The sequence below is a fragment of the Olea europaea genome, chromosome 3 (assembly GCF_002742605.1).
Source record: "Olea europaea var. sylvestris chromosome 3, O_europaea_v1, whole genome shotgun sequence".
NCBI classification, from domain to species: Eukaryota; Viridiplantae; Streptophyta; class Magnoliopsida; order Lamiales; family Oleaceae; genus Olea; species Olea europaea.
Window position 1 is genome coordinate 17,018,387 of NC_036239.1, and position 20,613 is coordinate 17,038,999.

A 20,613-nucleotide genomic window follows, 5' to 3' on the forward strand; every position below is an offset into this window, starting at 1 on the left:
ATAAAGTTATGGACTTTTAATGAAATTAAAATATAGTTCGTTTATAAATAAACCTGGAAAATAAAATTATCCATAATTAATCTATAACAAATACACACAAGAATATACACGTATTTAATTGTAAATATCAATGGGGCTATTCACACACATTATGTATAGGAAAAAATTCAGAGTTCAGCCTCAATTTACTTCTTTAGTAACCAATTGGTCGTCAACTTAAAGAAGAAAACAAGTTGGTCACCAACTTTTCATTATTATCACACGACCAATTCACATTGACATAAATCATCCAATATTTATTTAAATTGTTACATAATCTTCATGGAAACACATCTCTCTTTAGTTACGTGAGTACACATACAAATATCAGTCGACAATTTAACAAAATTTAATCAATTTTCATAATAGAGATAGATTTTACAATTCTCATGATGAAACTTAAAAATTAAGATAGTGGTTGGTTTACGTTTTCATTTTCCATTTTCATTTTCAAAACAAATTTTTAGTTTCCTCGAAAACGGTCCGTTTTCGACCTTTATAATTGAAAACACTGAAAACGATAAAAAATCGTTATACGTTTTTAATTATAAATTTTAACTCGTTTTCGAAAATGCTTTTTCAAAAACGACGGACCAAATGCGTTTTTCGCGTTTTCGAAAACGGAAAAAGGAAAATGGGTCGAAAACGGAAAACCACCATGGCCTTAAAAGTAGTGGTTGGTTTGCATTTTCATTTTCAAAATGATTTTTGGTTTTCCCCGAAAACGGCCCGTTTTTCACGTTTTGAGCATTTTTGACATTTATAACTGAAAACGCTGAAAATGATAAAAAATCATTTTGCGTTTAATTTATAACTTGTTTTTGAAAATTCGTTTTCGAAAACAAAAAATGAAAAATGGGTCGAAAACGACAAACCAACTACGGTCTAACTCGTCTCAAAAGTTTGGGGCGACAACTTAACATTGAGAAAATAGATTTCGGATCAATCATAATATAATTTTCTTTAAAAGTCTAGCGAACAACTTCCATCCAGACAATAGATTTTGGATAGTATAATTTTCTTTAAAAACCTATGGACTAAGTTATCATCAAGACAATAGATTGTGGATCATCGGTATAATTTTCACTATATACGAATTACACGCTCACGTCTAGACATAATCTGGGTTGATTCGCTGGAGACAGGCTGTCGCCAACAAAGTTCCACCCCACCCCACCTCTCTCTACGAAGACTTGTCCTATTCTCCTCACATTGTTTTCTCTCTTTGACCCCTTCTCTCTCTAAAATACTGTTTTTCTTCGAATTTCTTCTTTTTCTTTCTCACAAGTGGTTTTTGGTGACTTTCACATTCGAGGTTTCAGCTCTCCAGATCGTTGCTGTAAGCTTTCTCCTGATCTGATTTTCATAATTTATGGCTTTAAGTTTTCCTTCCTCTTTTTTACTGTGAATTAGATTAGGGTTATCTGTTGCGCATTCTGGTAACGATGTGCGTTTCATGAAGGCTTTTCAAGTTTTTTTTACAGTCGTGCTTCTTGTGTTCATAAGACACAATATATATATTTTTTTCTGTTTATATTAATTATTTTTTTATGAATTTCTACATGGTTTCGTGGAATTATAGGTATCAATCAGAATTTGATGTAGATTTCTCTTGTTAATTATTTTGTTGTGCCATAAATTATACAACATAGCTTTGAGTTGTAATTACATGATGAAAGCTGAAAAATAAAAATACAACGTGCATTTACGTGCATGTATGTGAATATAAATATTTGTGTTTAAATGTTATTCCATATCCATGAGATAGGAAGTTATTGAAATTTTTTGGATAGCTGTGGCAGATGAATTGGTTCATAAATTGTTATATTTCATGGAGTTTGTTAATTGGTTCCCAAAGATATTTAATGAGGATTCTTGGAGTGGATAGAATGGGAAATTGTACAGCATATGAACTGTAATTTTATTTTGAGACACTGAAACAGTACCGGAAAGTTTGTGTTGTTGGGTATGTCAACTTGATGTTATTAGTCCTGAATTTGCTAGTGCATTTAATTTATCTGATGCATCACTTCATGCTTGTTGCGGTGCACTGCTGCCAAACTCAGCTTACTGTGAACAAATAATGACAGGGCAATTTATTAGTGTTTGGTAGAGCACCCAACTTCTTTGTTGACGTGTGGGAGGAATCTATAGGAGTCGGCGGTGGCCTGATTTATCGCGGAGCCCCATGGTAGTTAAGCGAGAGCTAGAAAGAGTAGATATTGTTGATTGGTGAAGCTAATGCTTCCATGACTGAAAATTAGATCTTTACCAGATATAATAAATAAAGGTAACAAGGAAAATTGAGTATTGATGAAGACATTTGTAATGAATTCAGTGAGCAGTTATGTAATGTGAAAAACTGAAAATTAAAATTACACGATGTATCCGGTACTCTTGGAAAGTACATTAATAGATGGCTTGTGCAAATTTTTCCACGTTTGTCTCTTGGCAAGGCCATTTAGCAGTCGTTTATCAGTGATAATGAGGCTCTATCTCGCCCAGTAGAATGAGGCCCACGTCCGTTTAGTGAAATTTCTTTTCTTTTTGTTCATAAAAAGTGCTTGGGACGTGTGGCAGTTTTTTTTTTTTTTTTTTTGGCCACCTTTCATAGACCCCAAAAAAAAAAAATTAATAATAAATGAATAAAAATGCAAACAGCTATAAAGCATTCTGTGCTCTTGTTTGAGCCACATTATTTTCATAAGAATGCATTTTTTAATAGTGTATTGATGGGAAATGTATGGTTAAAAAATAAGGAAAAATTTTGAATTTACGTGTAATATTATTTTATTGAAGAATGCAGATTGAAATGATGTCAAATCAGTGTTTAAGAATGTATTTTTTTGAAATAATGTGGGTCAAAACAGGGCTTGTGTTTAGTTTTTGGTATATACGGCCAATTTCTCTAGACCCATGGATGATGTGTTTTCTATGTGATCTATATTTTCCCCAACTAAATATTGATCAGTTGCTTAAATAAATCTTTTTTTTTGCTGAATTTTTCTTTAAAATGTTGGGATCTCCAAATTTGCTCATATTATGCTCACCTGAAGATTTTAGTTCCAGTGATTGGTCCATGCCTTGGTTCATCTACCACACTTTACACATCTTACCATGAACTATGTTGTTTTTACACTATTAATTTATAAGGCTTTGACCGATTATATTAGGTTGGGGAGAAAAACATTGATGTGTCATTTTTTTCATGCTTTTATTGTTGGAGATTATTCTGTTGAAAAGTATCTACTTTTTTCCTGTAATTTCTTCACTATCAGGGGAAAAGGCTTGTAATCTATGATATTTACAGCTAGATTTTATCAGTTCTTTTAATGCGGACCATATTTTGGTGCTACTCTCACTCTTTCACTTTCGCGTGCACACTCACACTAACACTAACACACACTGATATGCGTGCATATGCCAGCATAGCACAAAGTCGACTGTTTATGCTTAGTATCAATGTTAATTCTTGAAAATTGCTTTATCCTTTTTCTTTATTTCATTCCCTAAAGCTATGTGCCTATCCGTCTCTTCTCTTTGGATGCATAACTGATTATAACTACTCATATGGTAGGTTGTTTGGCAAGATCCTTCATTCTAAGTTATGAAAATTATTCTTCAAAGCTTTGATTGTTTATAAGTAGGTTTGAAACTGAAATCTGGAAGTTGCTTAGTCTTAGCCGTTGTCGATTGCAAGGTCAGAAAGTTAATAGGAGTATCTAATTGATCTTCCAAATGAGTCTGTACAGTTAATAGGAGCCTTGCACCATCTTTTTCCAAATATGCTCAGCGTGCTTTCAGTCATTGAGAAGGAATTCTGTACTCAATAGAGGATATTCTTGTGTCCATGCTGGCGGAGAGCATGCGTGGAATCTGTAATTTGGCTAATGCCCCAGACAAGAGTTGTTGCTGATGCACTTGGTGTGGTGACTATTTGCCTTGTTGGTGCTCTGGTCCTTCTGGGTTTATTTTGCACCATTTATTCATTTTACTTCCACAATCGTATCCGTGGTCATGGTCTTATCCGGCTCAATTATTTTAGCGCTCCTTGGATCATCAGAATTTTATTAATCTTTTTTGCAGTCTGGTGGGGTGCTGGAGAAATTATTCGGTTGAATTTTTTAAGACGTGACGGTAGAGTCTTGGATGCCCTCAATTTGAAATGGCAAGAAACTGTTTGCAAATGCTACATTGTTTCAAACCTAGGGTTTGCCGAACCATGCTTGTTTCTCACCCTCATATTTCTTCTTCGAGCTTCTTTACAGAGGTCTGGAACTTTAAGCCAGAAATGGAATGCAAAAACAGCTGGTTATGTTCTTCTTTGTTGTCTCCCGATGTTTGTTCTTCAGCTCATAGTTATTTTAATTGGACCAGAGTACAACAAGGAGAATCGCTGGCACAAACTACCACCTTATTTCATTAAAGCAGCTGCTTCATCTAAGACAAAGGACAATGACAGCGTTGCCCTCTGCACTTACCCACTGTTGAGTACCATCTTCCTTGGACTTTTTGCCACCTTTCTAACTGCGTACTTGTTCTGGCTTGGGAGGCAAATTCTTCATTTGGTCATCAACAAAGGTTTGCAAAAGAGAGTGTATGCTTTAATCTTTTCTGTTTCTAGTTTTCTTCCGTTGAGAGTTACTCTTCTTGGTTTAACAGTCCTATTTGAGCCAGAAAAACTTTTGTATGATGCCATTGCATTCTTGGCATTTCTTTCCCTTCTATGTTGTGCGGGGGTAGGTCTCTGCACGCTTGTGTACCTTCCTGTTGCGGATTCTTTAGCCTTAAGGACTCTACAGAGAGATATAGAGGCTAGGAGGACTAGTGACTTCTACAACGACACCATTTCACTAATTGCTAATCAAAGCCCTCAAGAAAGTGTGATGAGAATTCCCATGGGGAGCTCGGATGCTCCAATTTCTTTCAGCACAACAGAAAATGATGCAGTAGCCTTCGTTGAACTGAGTCGTTTCACTTTTATTCAGCATTGACTGCACCAGTTTATGGATCCTAAATGCTACTTAGAAGTAAGGTAACAAACATTTTTGCAGGGAAGCAAGACTGTATGTAAATTATTTGGTTTGTATTTTGGTTTGGTTTTTGAGATATATAGTGGTTTGCCTGTTTACCCACCATATATTTTCCGGGTGGAACTATATCTACATATCCTAATTCTGTTCTTATTACAATTTGCAATTTTGTTGACAATTAAGGTTGTTTTCCCTTTCTGATTGCGGTCCTAATGGATTTTACTTCAGATATATTTCTACTTGAAAGATAGATTTTGCTGTGTAGAACCAAGTTTCTATTTTTATAATACTGTTATATTTGCTTTATAGAAATAGTTTGTCTTCAATTTGTGTTCGATCGCAAAACTATTCTATGATCAGCTAATCAGGGCGTATAGCTATGTCTACTGTGTTGAACCACGAATATGGCTAGGTTAGATTATACTGATGATAAATTTGTATTCACAACACAGTTTTTTATTTTTTATAAATGAATCATATTATATTGCTTTTATGTTCTTAACCTTTATTTCTTGTTACATTTATGTATTTAACATTTTTTTTTATCGGAGTTTTATACTTAGTTTTCTGTAAGGGTAATTTGCACAAAACGTCCCTACTTTTCAAGTTTATTGGTGAAAATATCCCTACCTTTCATTTTTTGACATATTTGTCCCTACCTTCCACATTTTTTTTTGCACGGAATGTCCTTTTGACGATTTTCCCTCCATTGAAATGAAATAAAAAGAAAAGAAAGGAAAAAATAAAGAATTAATTGCGATTATAGTCCCAATTTTTAAAAAATTATAAATCAGTCATAATTTATTGTGAACTAAAAAATTTTAAAATTAAATAGAGAAAAGAAACTTTAACGTACAGGGAAATAATCAAGAAATGAAGAAAGTTTTTTGATCATAACCAATAGAAATGAAAGTTTTTGAAGATTACGTGATTTTTGCCTTAAGCCTTCTATCTAGTCTTTACTAAATAAAAATTGAGATTTATGCTTACCCATTTTTAAAGATTTTCAGTTTTATTGGCTATGGTTCAAAAATCTCTCTATTTCTTGATTATTTCTCTGTACATTCAAGTTTCCTTTCTTTTTTTTTTTTGCTTTTTTTTCTTGGATAATTTTAAAATTTTTCAGTTCACAATAAATTGTGATCGATTTGTCATTTTTTTTTTGAAATTTTGGGACTATTATTGCAATTAATTTTTTATTTTTTTTCTTTTTGTTTTATTTGAATGGAGAGCAAAATTGTCAAAAACTAATGAAAATGACCTTCTCGTCAAAGAAATTTAAAAGGTAGGAGCGAAAATGTCAAGAAATGAAAGGTTGGGACTTTTTCACAATAAGCTTGAAAGGTATGGACGTTTTGTGCCAATTACCCTTTTTTTAATTATCACATTTTGTCCTTAATTATCATTTTTTGTCCAAAAAATTGTTAGCTTGCTTTAAAATGGGAAACAAATACTTAGCCGTAATATTTTTTTGGGCTTATTTAGAAATTCGAAGGACAAATAAGTAATTTTACTTCCACAAAAATTGTCATCAATGATAAGATGCACCAATTAATGGATAGTGAAGTATAAAAAGGCATTTAAAAAGTATGTAAATATGATTAGGATTGATTTCCTAAGCACTCTAGTGATGATATGTTACAATAGGTGGTGGATGATGGTAGTTGGTTACAAAATTGATTAACTTTATATTGTAGTGTGTCATATCATCTCGTGCTTAGCATAAGTTCAATATACTAAGCATCCGTAATATTAAATGCAATAAACTATTATAAAATGATGTAGGAAGAGATTTAACATTTTTTTTTGTTCAAATCTACGACTTCTTGAAATAATTTTTTTTTTAAATATACAATTTTACCCTTCAACATAAACTTAATAGGCAATTATTAACAGTTTTCTGGTTCATTAAAATTGAATTTGTTTTCATTTTTCACGTGATTTTTCCCCTAATATTCAAGCGATGCCAGTCAGTCTACTCTTTAACTGGGCAATTAAATTATTAATCTTTTTTCTTTACCAAACTTGCTTGTATAAATCCTCATAAAAAATAAAAAGTCTAAAAATACCAACTACAGCTATTATTTAACCCAGACGCTGTGATACTCCATACTAGATCAGAATTTAGCCCTTGTTTCGGCTCCATTAAAACCATGTTTTGAAAAAAAAAAGTGTATTTGGTATAATAACGGTTCGTTTGTTTTGCGTTCCAATTTTGAGTTCATTTTCAATTTACTATTTTGAAAGTTTGTTTTAAGATTGTTAAAAATGTGTTTAGTTTATCGTCTTGAAAACAGAAAATTAGAAAATACATTTAATTTGAAATTTTGAAAATTTATTTTGACGTTATTTTAATTTTTCTTGTGTTTGTATAACTTTTGTAAATAGACAGTGTAAAAGTTTCAAAATGTGCAATTATTCAAGATTCTTTCTTCAAATTGAAGAAAATTTTCAAGTCCGAAGCTCAATATTTCAAGTATAAAAGAAGATCAAGTGTTGAAGATCTCCTCAGAGTTAATTCAGTGTAGCTCTCAGTAGAGTTGATTTTGCGGGAGCTAAATCATTTTCAAAATAGTTTAAGAAATCGTTGTATTCTTTTACTATCTTTATTTTTCAATCTTTATCTTTCAATTGTGTAATTCAAAGTTCATTTCAATATTTGTATTTCAATTTTCATAAATCAATAAAATTATCTTCATTTTTAAACATTTGTTCATTTGCACTTCTACTCTTCCCCTCCTGGGTCCCTTTTGGTATCAGAGCCATAAGAGAGTGAGATGAGGTTGTAGTAGTTTATCAATATAGACACTGTTTAAATAGGAGAACCTAATTTGATTTTGGGATGTATGCTGAATAGACGTTGGTCAACTCGTTGTTAGCCGAGGAAGATGTGTTAGGGTGGTCCCGTTTGTAGGTTTGGTAAGAATCAATCTATCTTATTTAACTGTTTTTACAGTGGTAAATTGTTATAATTTCATTAAATTTAATTATGTCCTCTTTTTTAAATTGATTTCAAAGGTCTATAAATAGATCTGAAAATATTCAAATGAAGAATTTGATCAATCATCTGCATCATACGTATCAAATGATTTCAATAGTCATGAAATTTAAATTGCTCAAATAGAACAAAGATTGCATAACTGGACAATTCCAAAAATAGAAAAGAATTCTATCTATGAAAGTGGAAAGTTTGATTTTAATTAAAATTATATTATCAAAACTTTTGAACAAATATTATCTATCAAAAATCAAAATGTACACATTAATTTATTTTCAAAAAAATCAATTGAATCTCATAGGAAGAAATTCAAATATCTTCATATAGGATTAGTTCAAATTGTTGTCAAACCTTTGTTTCAACTTGGTTTAGACATTCCAACTCTCTTAACTCTTCGATATAAGAGACTCCTCAAATTCAAAAATTCATTATTATCCGTTCTATAGTCAAATCTAGAAAGCGGTCCAATTTATTCAAATTGTTATCCAAATTTTTCAATCAATCTCAATGACGGAGCTATTCTTAATGCTCTTAATCTCCATATTCAAACAAAGAATCTCCATTTCGATGATCATTCAAATGCTTTTGCTGTAATATTCATGATATATTACAAGCTCATGAATATTCAACTCAATATTGGTGCTTTATGTTCATCTCTTAAAAATGAAAGTCTTTTTGTTGAATGTAATTCTTTTCATTCAAACAATATGATTCCCAAGAGAATTCCTTGAAATTTTCAAACTAGTGGACTAGAATGAAAATTTGAAAATGTTCAAAATCCTATTCCTGCTCTTGTTCAAACAATTCGTAATAAAATTCTTACTTTTCCTAATAGAAACGTCAAAATGATTTTCAAAGGATCTTCCTCTAGATTTCAAAGATCTTATTCTTTTATATCTAAAGATAAACATAGAACTTCTTATCAATCAACTATATTTTCAACATCTTCCCTTTCAGAAGTTGATTTTACTCCAAATATTTTAAAACCTCAATACGTTGAAAAAGAAGCAGAAAAAGAAGAAGAATCAGAACAACTTGAATCTCCAACTTTTTCTGATATATTTTCTTCTCAAAATAAAAGACTTGATCATCAAACAAATATTATTTCTTCAAATATTGATAGAAGAAATGAATTCAAAATTGATCAAACTCCTGATGTTAAAAATTTTTTAAAAATATTTCGTCAAAATTTTTCAAAAGAAGAACGATAATCTTATTGGGAAGAATTTTATGAATTTCCTGAAGATTTAAGTTTTTATGAATGAACGTATTCAAAGTTTTTAACAAAAAACTTACTTTTTCAAAGAAAGAAAAGATTTCTTCAAAAACAAAGAAAGAAAAAAAATTCAAACTACAAATATTCCACAGAAGACTTGAAAAACTCCTTCTAGAAAGAATATTCAATCTTCTCATCCTCTTTTGTAAGAGATAATAGTTCCACATGGAAGTACTGAAATTCTTGATTCTCTTTTCAAAAAGATATCTGAAGAAGGACATGATGAATTTCAAGTTGTTTTAAAGATATAAAAAAATATTCAAGCTCAAAATAACTTCACTAACATAGTTCTTCAATTTGTATGTTCTCAGCCCAACAGAATTGAAATAAATTTTGAACCTAAAACATCCTCCTCCTCAAAAGGTATTAAGCCAATAGAGCCAGTTTTAATTAACAGACATGAGGCTAAACCTAAAAATGGTCTCAAAACTGATATTTATGTTCTCAAAGAACTTTCAACTCAGTTATCAAAAAATATTATCATCTTCTACTTCAAATAACATCAATACTATTGATGATATTGAATCTCAATTTATTGATAATGAAGTTCCTCAAATCAATAAACTTCAAGGCAAGAAAGTTCAATTTTCAAAAATTCATCCTTATTATCCAAAAAATACTCCTCCAAATTTACTTTTCGAACAAAAGACCAAAATAACTACAACATTTTTTGGAACAGGTATAACTTTCTAGAATATTGATGGTTTAATCGAATATCAAATTTTTGAAATTTTTAAAAGAATGGGTGCTTGTTATAATGCCAATATTCAAGAAGGACTTTCTCCAATTGGGTCAACAAACAATATTGTTCAAGGTTTTGCTGGTTAATTAAATAATTGGTGGTTCAATTATATTTCTGACCAAGAGAAAAATCAAATTGCTCAAGCTCTCAAACCTAATGGTTCAAATGATAGTTTTAATATATTAATTGATTGTATTATCAAACATTTTATTGGATCTCCAACAGATATTTTAGAAAAAGTTTCAAGTATTTTGTTAACTTTAATTTGTTTAAGTTTACAAGATCTTCGCTGGTACAAAAATATGTTTTTAACACATGTATATTTGCGAAATGATTGTAATCAAGCTTATTGAAAAGAAAGATTTATATATAGACTTCCAAAATTATTTTCTGAAAGAGTAAAAAATATATCAAAAAGGAATATTCAAATAATATTCCATATGATCTTCTTTCCTATGAAGAACTGATTTGTTTCATTAACAGAGAAGGATTAGCTCTCTGTAATGAACTCAAACTTAAATCCAAATTGCAAACAGAAAGATTGGATAGTTGAAAAGAACTTGGATAATTCTGTGAACAATATAGATTTGAGAAAATAACTCCTCCATAAAAAACGAAAAGAAAAGATTTTTCAAAAAGAAAAGTTTATTCAAAAGAAAAGTATTTTCAAAAACTCTCTTATTCAAAAAATTATTCCAAAAAGAAATTTCAAAAGAAAAGATTTTCAAGAAAAAGTAATGTTACTCGTTGGAAATGTCAAAAATCTGGGCATTATTCTAATAGCAAGATTAATAATCTTCAAATTGATGAAGATATATAAAACTTCAACTTCTCAATCTCATTGATTCAAATTCTAGTTCTGAAAATGAGTCTAACTTAGAGTAAGAATATGTTTAGCAACATCAAGGAGATTCTGATGCAGAATCTAGTTCAAATTCTCAATACTCTTCAAGTCAAAGTAAAGAACTTTGTGGTTGTAAAACTATAAATATTCTTACTAAACACGAAGAACTTATTAAAGAAATTGTAGATCAAATTGAAGATCCACAATTCAAAAATAAGTTTAAATCCCTTATTCCTTCAAATTCGAAAGTTGAACCTTTCAATATGAAAAATATTTTAAATCTTTTTGAAACTTCAAAATCATCTAGTTCTAATTTAAAATCAAAAGTCAATTCTATGAAAACTCAAATTTCTATTCTTGAACGTCAAATGAAAGATGTTAGAGTGGAAGTTTCTCTTCTCAAAACTCAAGATAAGAAGTTAAAGTCGAAAACTTCTTCTTATTCATCCTCTTCCAATTCTTCCAGTGAAGAATTCAATCCTCTCATTCCTTCAAATATTCAATTTGAAGAAGAAATAATTAATGTTATTAATCATGTTCAACTTTAAAAATGGTAATGCAATATCACTATTGTAGTCAACAAAGAATTCAAATTTACTTCTAGAATCCTTATTGATTCTGGAGCTGATCAAAATTGTATCCGTGAAGGATTGATACCTACAAAATATTTTGAAAAAACTGCTGAGTGTCTTTATGGTGCTAGTTGTAAGAAACTCACTATTCAGGCCGAGGAAATGGTGGCAAATAGCCACAAAAAATAGACAATTTTTCAAAATGATCGTTGACTACTGTTTAAAAAAAAAATTGAAAATTTTGTAAAAACCTTAAAAACAATGAAAACCCAATATTGCCCCTAACAAATCACTCTCAAACCGACGTCTGGAGAAAGAAGGGGAAGAAATAGCAAGGAAATCGACAACTTTTTCTTGGAAGGAGACCGACAGGCTACCATTCAAGTCGAAGAAAGTAAGTTTTGCTTATTTTTCCCCCATTAATCTTTGAACCTGGATGTTGAAGGTTTATTTTGTTGGAAATAGTGGTAGAAATCTTTGTAGATTATGTAAAATGACTAGAAATTGCCTTTTTTGAGTTTTTTGGCCGGAGATCTCTGGCACACCGGCTGCTAGAGAAGAAGATGGCTATGCCGTCTGTCGCCCGGGCCTTTTATTTTATTTTTTTCCGTGCGAATTAAATAATTGAAATACAAAACAATAAATTATTATTTAATATAAAAAATGTAAATAATTAATAAATGTTAATAATCAAAATACATAATTAAAATGTAATTGAAACAAATTTCTAACATTTTAAATAAATAATTAAATATTTACGTTTGCTTGTTCAATAAACAATTTAAATAATCAATCAATATAAGTAATTAAATCAAATAATTTAAATGAACAATTGAAACAAATAAATGAAAAACAATTTAAATAAGTAATTAATCAAAACGCACAAAAATAAATAATGATTATTTAAATAATAATTAAATGATTATTTAAATGATAAATGAATAAATGTTAATAATCAAATTATTAATTAAAGTTTAATTGAAATAAATTTCTAACATTTAAAATAAATAATTAAATATTTACATTTACTTGTTCAATAAATAATTTAAATAATCTATCAATATAAGTAATTCAATCAAATAATTTAAATGAACAATTGAAACAAATAAATGAAAAACAATTGGAATAAATAAAAAAATAAATAATGAACATTTAAATAATAATTAAATGATTATTTAAATTATAAATGAAAAAATGTTAATAATCAAAATATTAATTAAAGTTTAAATGAAATAAATTTCTAACATTTGAAATAAATAATTAAATATTTATGTTTACTTGTTCAATAAATAATTTAAATAATCGATCAATATAAGTAATTAAATCAAATAATTTAAATGAACAATTGAAACAATAAATGAAAAACAATTGGAATAATTAATTAATTAAAATGCACAAAAATAAATAATGAACATTTAAATAATAATTAAATGATTATTTAAATGATAAATGAATAAATGTTAATAATCAAAATATTAATAAAGCTTAATTGAAATAAATTTCTAACATTTGAAATAAATAATTAAACATTTATGTTTACTTGTTCGATAAATAATTGATCAATATAAGTAATTAAATCAAATAATTTAAATGAACAATTGAAATAAATAAATGAAAAATAATTAGATAAAAATAATCAAAGTAAGTAATTAAAATGTAGATAAACAATTGAAATAAATATCTAACATTTAAAATAAATAATTAAATACTCAGTTAATGATTAAAATAAATATTGAATAAACAACTAAAGAAAAATATAACAAATAATTACATATTTACGTTTAAATGTTTAATAAATAATTTAAAGAAAATAATTAAATATACAATTATAATAAATAATTAAAATTAAGCATTCATTAAACAATTAAAGTAAATGTTAAATAAATAAATAAACAATTGAAATAAATAATTTAAATAAACAATTGAAATAAATAATGAACATTTAAATAAAAAAAATGATTTAAATAACTAATAAATATAAATTGTTAAAATAATTTATTTAAATATGTAATTAAATAAAAATAATCAAATTTAATTAAATAAAGAATTGAAATAAATTTCTAACATGGATTAAAACAAACTATGAAATAAATAATTTTACAAAAATTAGTTTTTCACTTTTTATAAGTTGTCTAATTTTTAATTCATTTTCTTTATTATCTGTTATTTCGTGCGTATATTACTTACAGTTCGGTTAGTTGAATTTTGTGACATCATGTTTCAAATGTTCTAACATTTGAAATTTTGCAGAATGAATTACTACTTGAACGCAGCCTTGAGATAGGTTTCTGGCAAAGTTACGTCGAACTGTAATTTTGCCAGCTTCACAGCAGTATTGGATTCATTAGACGAGGAGCACGCGTAGATATTATGTCGATCATGCCTATGGCCCATGTATTCGTTGTGATCTGTATAGTTCTCTGAACAGTTGATCGATTCATTACTGTGTCGGCTGCTTAAACCGATTGATGGAGATGCCCTCCACTTTGATCTTGGGGGTAAGATTGCTACATTTTCCATACTCGAGTTTGCACTCATCACTAGATTGAGATGTACCGACGAAGAGGCAGTGAGGGCCAGTATTTTGACAGACAAGAGGCTGTTGAATGATTATTTTAATGGGCATACGACAGTGACACTGGCGCAGTTAGGAGATGCATTCAGGGGATGTGACCAGATGTCCAACAAGTTGAAATTGGGGATGGTGTTTATACTGGAGAGTGTACTGAGGTGTCATCACAGGAAGACGTCGATTGACATTTTTCCTTTACAAGTTGTTGATGACATCGATACGTTCAACAGCTATTTGTGGGGGCATAGATGCTTTGTCGATACTTTACGTGTCTTCAGGAGGGGGCATTCGATGCCTAGCGGAGATAGACCGAAGCGTAAGTACGATGTATATGGCATGTCGTTAGCTTTGCAGGTAAATGTTTAACATAATGATTTATCTATTTTTTTAATTAAATTGTACATATAATAATCGTAATTATTGTAGATATGGGTCTATGAGACTGTCCCCATCCTAGTTAGTTGGTATGCGAGGAGAGGGGATACATGCATCCCTTGGATGCATCGCTAGCGAGCACAAGACAAGTACCTTACAAAATAGTTATCAACTATCATCAACGATCTTAAGGTACGTATTATATATTTGCATTTTCTGTTGTATGTCATTTTCGAAATCTCAATACGTGGTCAGTAATTCGATGAAATGTCAATATGTCAGCTTGAAGTCCTCACTGAGCTGACACCATCGATCGAGGAGGAGGATCAAACTTATATCCGTGAGTTGTTGACAGATCGTGCTGCTCGAGAGAGGTCTGAGTCCATCGTCGTTCGGGACACAGTATGTTAATTGAATATAATATGTTGATTATCATTATAATTTTTTAATTAAGATATTCATTTGTAATGTTTATTTTTTTAGGAGTGCCGTCAATTATCACCTCCGTTGAAGGTGTCACATTCCCCAAGGATGTCGCCTCTGTCGAGGGTGTCACATTCCCCGAGGATGTCGCCTTCATCGAGGGTGTCACCTCCCTATATGCGATCACCTCCCTCGAGAGTATCACCTCCCTACATGAGATCACCGTCTCTTGCGTCCGGACACCTCCCACATGGATTAGCTGCCCGTAGTCAGAGTGCTTCCATCGATGATATGTTCCGACTTATGATGGAGATCAGAGGTGAAGTAGCTGACTTATAACGTGATGTCGGGATGGTACAGGTCGGTTTAGGAGACCTTTATGCTGAGGTCGTAGCGATATGGGGCGACATAGTAGGCCTGCATGGGACTGACGAGTATCGGGATGGAGGGACAGGCGGCTATCAGGACGGAGGGGGTGACGAAGGGATAAGTGACTGTCGGGATGGAGGGGGTGACGGAGGGACAGGCGCTTATTAGGATAGAGAGGATGACGGAAGGGCCGGTGGAGAAGGTCGGGAGGGTGTCGGAGGAAGAGGGAGTACCAAAGGGGGAGGTCGAAAGGGTGCCGGAGGAAGAGGTCATGAGGATGTCGGAAGAGGAAAAGGAGGGGATACACAAAGTGCCGGAGGAGGAGGTCGTGAGGGTGTCGGAGGAGGAGGGGGGACCCGAGGTGGAGAGGGTACCATCTTTGATGCCAGACTCGCCGGACGTAGTTTTTATGTTGGAGGGGATGAAGGAGGTGGTCCCGATGGTAGATGAAGGAGTACCGGAGATTAGGAGGGTGTCATGTACTGTTGACGTGTCGGAGCTGGTGGTCGACAAGAGGCTGAGGGCACCATCACAGTACGTTGATGGCACGTACCCGAATTTATTCAGTGAGGTGGATCACGCTAAATAGAAAGCGTTCGAAACGAAGTGGAGATCAATTATACCGGGGTAAGTATTGTATTATTCGTTAAGGATTAGTACATTACGCAGATACTGACACATCTATATTTTTACTTAACAATTTCTTTTCTTATTTTTCAGAGCCAGTCGCAAGATTGCTCATAAGACGATCTCGAACGCTTACAAGTGGTTTCACGACATCACCACTTCGAGGGCTTGGCTCGTCGATGATGTAAGTGAAGTAGTAATATTATTATTTATTACGTATACATATTTTTGAGTTTTGAATTTATGAAATTAAATAACTCCTTTTAATTGGTGCAGCATATTGACTTCGCCATGGATTTGCTACGAGATCTAGCTGAACAACATCCAAGATCGTTCAACATTCCTGGCCGACTCATATTGAACACTGAGTTCATACGTGTCATTGACATTGAGTACCAGACGTTCCAAGTTATGGATAGCGAGTACACGGTGCCTACATACATGATGGAGCGGTCGTAGGGATGTGAACGAGTGTCGAGGGAAAGCCATGAGAGGGTTGTACGCATCTATACATCTCGGTGTGTGTTAATCATCACTACATTGCAGTGGAGATTGTATTCCCTGACTCGACTATGTATGTGTATGACCTCGATCATTCATGCTTGACACAAGGTCAGCTCGAGCAAAATTTGGAGTCTGTGTCTGTGATCCTTCCCATGCTGGCTAGACGAGCGAACATTACTGTGCAGGACAGACTGGCCATCGTGCGGGACATGACGACGGTGAGACAGCAAATATCGCAAGTGTTTATTATTTTATTTTTGTAATTTACAACTTCCATTATAGTTAGACGGTGATGTGCTAATACAATATTTTGTAATTGTAGGGGTGATTGCGGCATGTTCGCTATCAAGTACATAGAATTTTTGAATGTAGCACAGAAAGTTGATGCAATCAGCTAGGAGTGGATACAAAAATGGAGAAATAAATTAGCTTGTGATTTATTTGAATTTAATGGTGATCCGTAAATATTAGAGCCGTGTTTTTAAAATAATTGTACATATTGTAACGTTTAAACATTGTATAATTCATTCATTCATTTATAATTACGAAATAATTGTAAAATATATATTATTTTTTTAATATTTAATTTTTATTTTTTAGTTTATGTGTTTATTTAAATGTTTCATGACGTATTTATAATGTTTGAGTATATGATGGAAAACGCACTGAGTTTTTAAAAAAAAAAATTCAAATATTACGAAACTAATTAATGAAATATTGAAATAAAAAAATTAAATCTAATAATTAACATAAATAATTAACATTAAGAATATTTATAAATAATTAATATCAATGTTATAAATAATGTTACATAAACTTCAATTATACATCTGTTATGTTGTCATGCAGAGGGATTTGAGTTGTACAAAATCTTCTAGTATGTCTTATTGTACCACACCTGCTGCACTTATGAGGTCGGGAAAATTCTCCGGTCGATGGTAATCTAGACGTACGTGTACGTCCAGGAGTACGTGGACCGACTGGTGGTGGCAACAAGTTATTCAATGAGAGAATGTGATCGGGAACTTCCCACTCGGCTTCATTCGGTACAGAAAATATGGTTTCGGTATATGCTGCTCTCCAAGAACCAGTCGTGTAATAAGCACTGCATAAGGTGTGTGGTGGAATTCCTCTATACAAAGTCACTGCCATTGCATATGTACACGAAAAACTCTCAAACTGAAACCATCTATTCATGCACGTGTTATCATTCAAGTAGACAATGTATCCGAAATTACATCCACATCTCGCGGAGAAGCGAAACTGATCCAGCGGTTCTACATATACCTTCCTTGCCACCTGTAGAGTTTTGAAGAGTTTATCTTTCTGAGCTGGGGTTAGCACACTTATGCAACTCTGTGATTCCTCACGATGATCATGAAACCACTGTTGCAGCTTCTCACGAATGTTTTCAAGCATTGCGAGAATTGGTAACTCTCGATCTTTCTTGAATAAGGTATTGAACGACTCTGCATTGTTCGACGTCATCATGTTGTATCGACGTCCTGAAAAACGTGATCGTGCCCAATGTTCGATCCCTTCTCTGTTAGATACTCACATGCATCATATGATTTACTTTCTATTTCGACCATAAACTTTTCAAACTCTTGAAAACTGTAAGCCTCTGCAGCTCTCCTAAACAATGTAACGATGCCCTTATCTCGATACTTGGTCTTTAGATTTCTTTGTATATGGTACATACAATAACCATGATGTGCCTCGGGGAAGACTTCGGCGATACCGTTAATTATTGACTACCCTCGATCGATTACGAATGCAAGGTTTTCGACATCCCCAATTACTTCCCTCAATTTCGTGAAAAACCAATGCATTGTCAGATCATTTTCTCCGTCAACTATACCAAATGCAAGAGGGTAAATTTAGATGTTAGCATCTTGACATGTTGCAATAATCAACTTATCCCTGTATCTCGCCTTAAGGGTTGTACCGTCGACTAGGATTAAGGGTCGCATTGCGTTTCGAAATCCTCGAACGCATTGTCCAAAGGCCATAAAGAAATACTTAAAGCGATTCTCGTCATCCTTCTCAATAAAAAATGCCGATCCAGTATTTATTCTTCCTATGTTATAGCAAAACTTGATCAATTTAAATAAACAATAATCATAATTTAAATAATTAAATAAACAATATTAAAAAAATCAAAAAATTAACAATTGAATTAAATAATTAATTACACATTAAATAAAGAATCGATAAATAATTAAATAAACAATTGAAATTAATGATTGAATTAGTTAGACATTAAGTAAACAATTGATTAAATAATTAATTACACATTAAATAAAGAATCGATAAATAATTAAATAAACAATTGAAATTAATGATTGAATTAGTTAGACATTAAGTAAACAATTGATTAAATAATTAATTAAACAACTGAAATGAATAATTAACATTTGAAATAAATCTTAAATAAACATCTAAATAAAGAAATATTTGACCAATTTAGCATAACTCTCCTCGGTTAAACCCATCAAGTCCTCCAACGCGCATTCTTTGGCCTTCCAAGCCTTCTGATAGCTCATGACCACCCCGTACTCTCGACGAATGTCATTAATAATGTCCGAAGGTCTGTAGAATGTTTGTGGGTCCTGAAATTTGTGCATTACTTCTCGACCAATGAACCATGATCGGACTTGCCTGTGATCATTTCGACGAATACTCATTTCGCAAGTATGTTCCCGTGCATATTTACAAACCACAAAGAACTTATTTATGTTCATTTTCGTTGCCTGCAAATGCCAAAGGCAACTGTCGCCAATGCAGACAATTGTGTAAGTCGACTTATTTGATTTCTTCACTTTAAACTCAAAATTGTATTTCAAAGCAATCCGGTGAACAGCTTCCTATAAATCTTTCTTCGTGTCAAATAGTTGCTCGACATACAAATCTTCATCATCGAGGACTATACGCGAACAATTAAAGGACCGTGCACTCGGTCTAGCCTGTGACCTCCCACTTGACTCATGTCTCAGGATAAAGCAATCAAATTCTCATTTGTAAAGTCATTATCTCTTTCGTTGTCTTGAATTACTGAGCAAATTCTGTGTGTAACAGTGAGATTATAGTGAGGAGTAACTGTCTCTGGAATAGCCACAATATCATCACGCACTATTTCCACTGTGTTCCAAAACTCATTCACATTACGATCCCCTCCATCGCAATCTTCGTGTTCACTCTCGAGGACATTCTTTTTCATCAAAGTTACTCAAATAGGAATCGTACGTTTCTGGGTCATTTCACTTAAAACCTTCATTTCAACTTCAGAAGTAACATTCTAGGTGGAATTGAAATGGATGGATACTCGCCCATTAGAAATCCTAATTCCATGTCATACTTAGAGGGATCGACTTTCAGCAAGTTCTGTATCTCACTGTACATTCTGCGTATGATGTTATTACAATTGCAGTACAACCATGTCTTTCATTCGTCCATTTCCACACTCATCAATCATTTTCATTATTTTCAAATTCACCAAAGTAACAAATCGGGACAGCAGCTGATCCCATATCTATATTAGGAAACATCATTTATTGAAAAAATTGTAATTAGGAGAATAAAAGGACGAAAAAAATACGACACACAATCATTAAAAAAAAGGGCCCGAACTGTTCGGGCCGACTGTTGCAGGATGTTGACATCCGAAACATCCGGCCCCAACGATCGGGCCGACTGTTAACATCCGGCCCGGACACTCGGGTCGGATGTTAACAACCGGCACCGTCGTCTGGCCGGCTGTCTTCCCCATTTTGCATCTGAATAGATGAATTTTTTTCCTCATTTTTGCTAAAAAAATTATATATCCGTTTAAAACTGTAATAATTTATTTTTCTAAAGTCATACGCTAAAATAAGATTTAAAAATTCAAACAATGTACTAATTTAACTAAAATGAAATTAAAAATACATATTTATGTGAGTAATATTTTTTGTTGAGCCTTTGATAATTTTTTGAGATTTCAATGTTCAAGTAGATGGAAGAGGAAATTTCTTTTTAACTGTTTTGGAGAATCTGATAAGGAAAGTGATTTCATTTTGAAATTTAAGTGGGATTGTTTGGATTTATTAATTTTTTAAAGAGGGTATTATTGTCTTTTGAGCAAATGATATGCTTTTGTAATTACAAAGCATAATAAGGGCTAAAATGACATTTACTTTTCAAAAGGCTCTTTTAGTGAATGGCAAAAAAAATTTTGGTCAATGTGAAAAAATGGTATTT

The 20,613-nt window shown here is 32.0% G+C and overlaps 2 protein-coding genes across 4 annotated transcripts; one reads left to right on the forward strand and one right to left on the reverse strand.

Annotated features, from left to right (window-relative positions):
- The first annotated feature begins 1,192 nt into the window (after window positions 1–1,192).
- Window positions 1,193–5,303, forward strand: LOC111387640. 3 transcript variants are annotated; one of them, XM_023012226.1, is made up of 3 exons: window positions 1,193–1,378; window positions 3,617–4,620; window positions 4,702–5,303. In XM_023012226.1, exons 2-3 carry the CDS (start codon window positions 3,930–3,932, stop codon window positions 5,031–5,033), a joined length of 1,023 nt encoding a protein of 340 aa, XP_022867994.1. In that variant the 5' UTR covers window positions 1,193–1,378; window positions 3,617–3,929; the 3' UTR covers window positions 5,034–5,303. The 3 variants fall into 3 exon arrangements, with proteins under 3 accessions (XP_022867994.1, XP_022867981.1, XP_022867987.1); XM_023012213.1 differs by having other exon boundaries at window positions 1,194–1,378; window positions 3,617–5,303; XM_023012219.1 differs by having other exon boundaries at window positions 1,194–1,378; window positions 3,792–5,303.
- Window positions 5,304–17,196: 11,893 nt separating this feature from the next.
- LOC111379127 lies at window positions 17,197–17,865 on the reverse strand. Its single transcript, XM_023002464.1, has one exon. The coding sequence runs from the start codon at window positions 17,863–17,865 to the stop codon at window positions 17,197–17,199; it is 669 nt and encodes a 222-aa protein (XP_022858232.1).
- Between the last annotated feature and the right edge of the window lie 2,748 nt (window positions 17,866–20,613).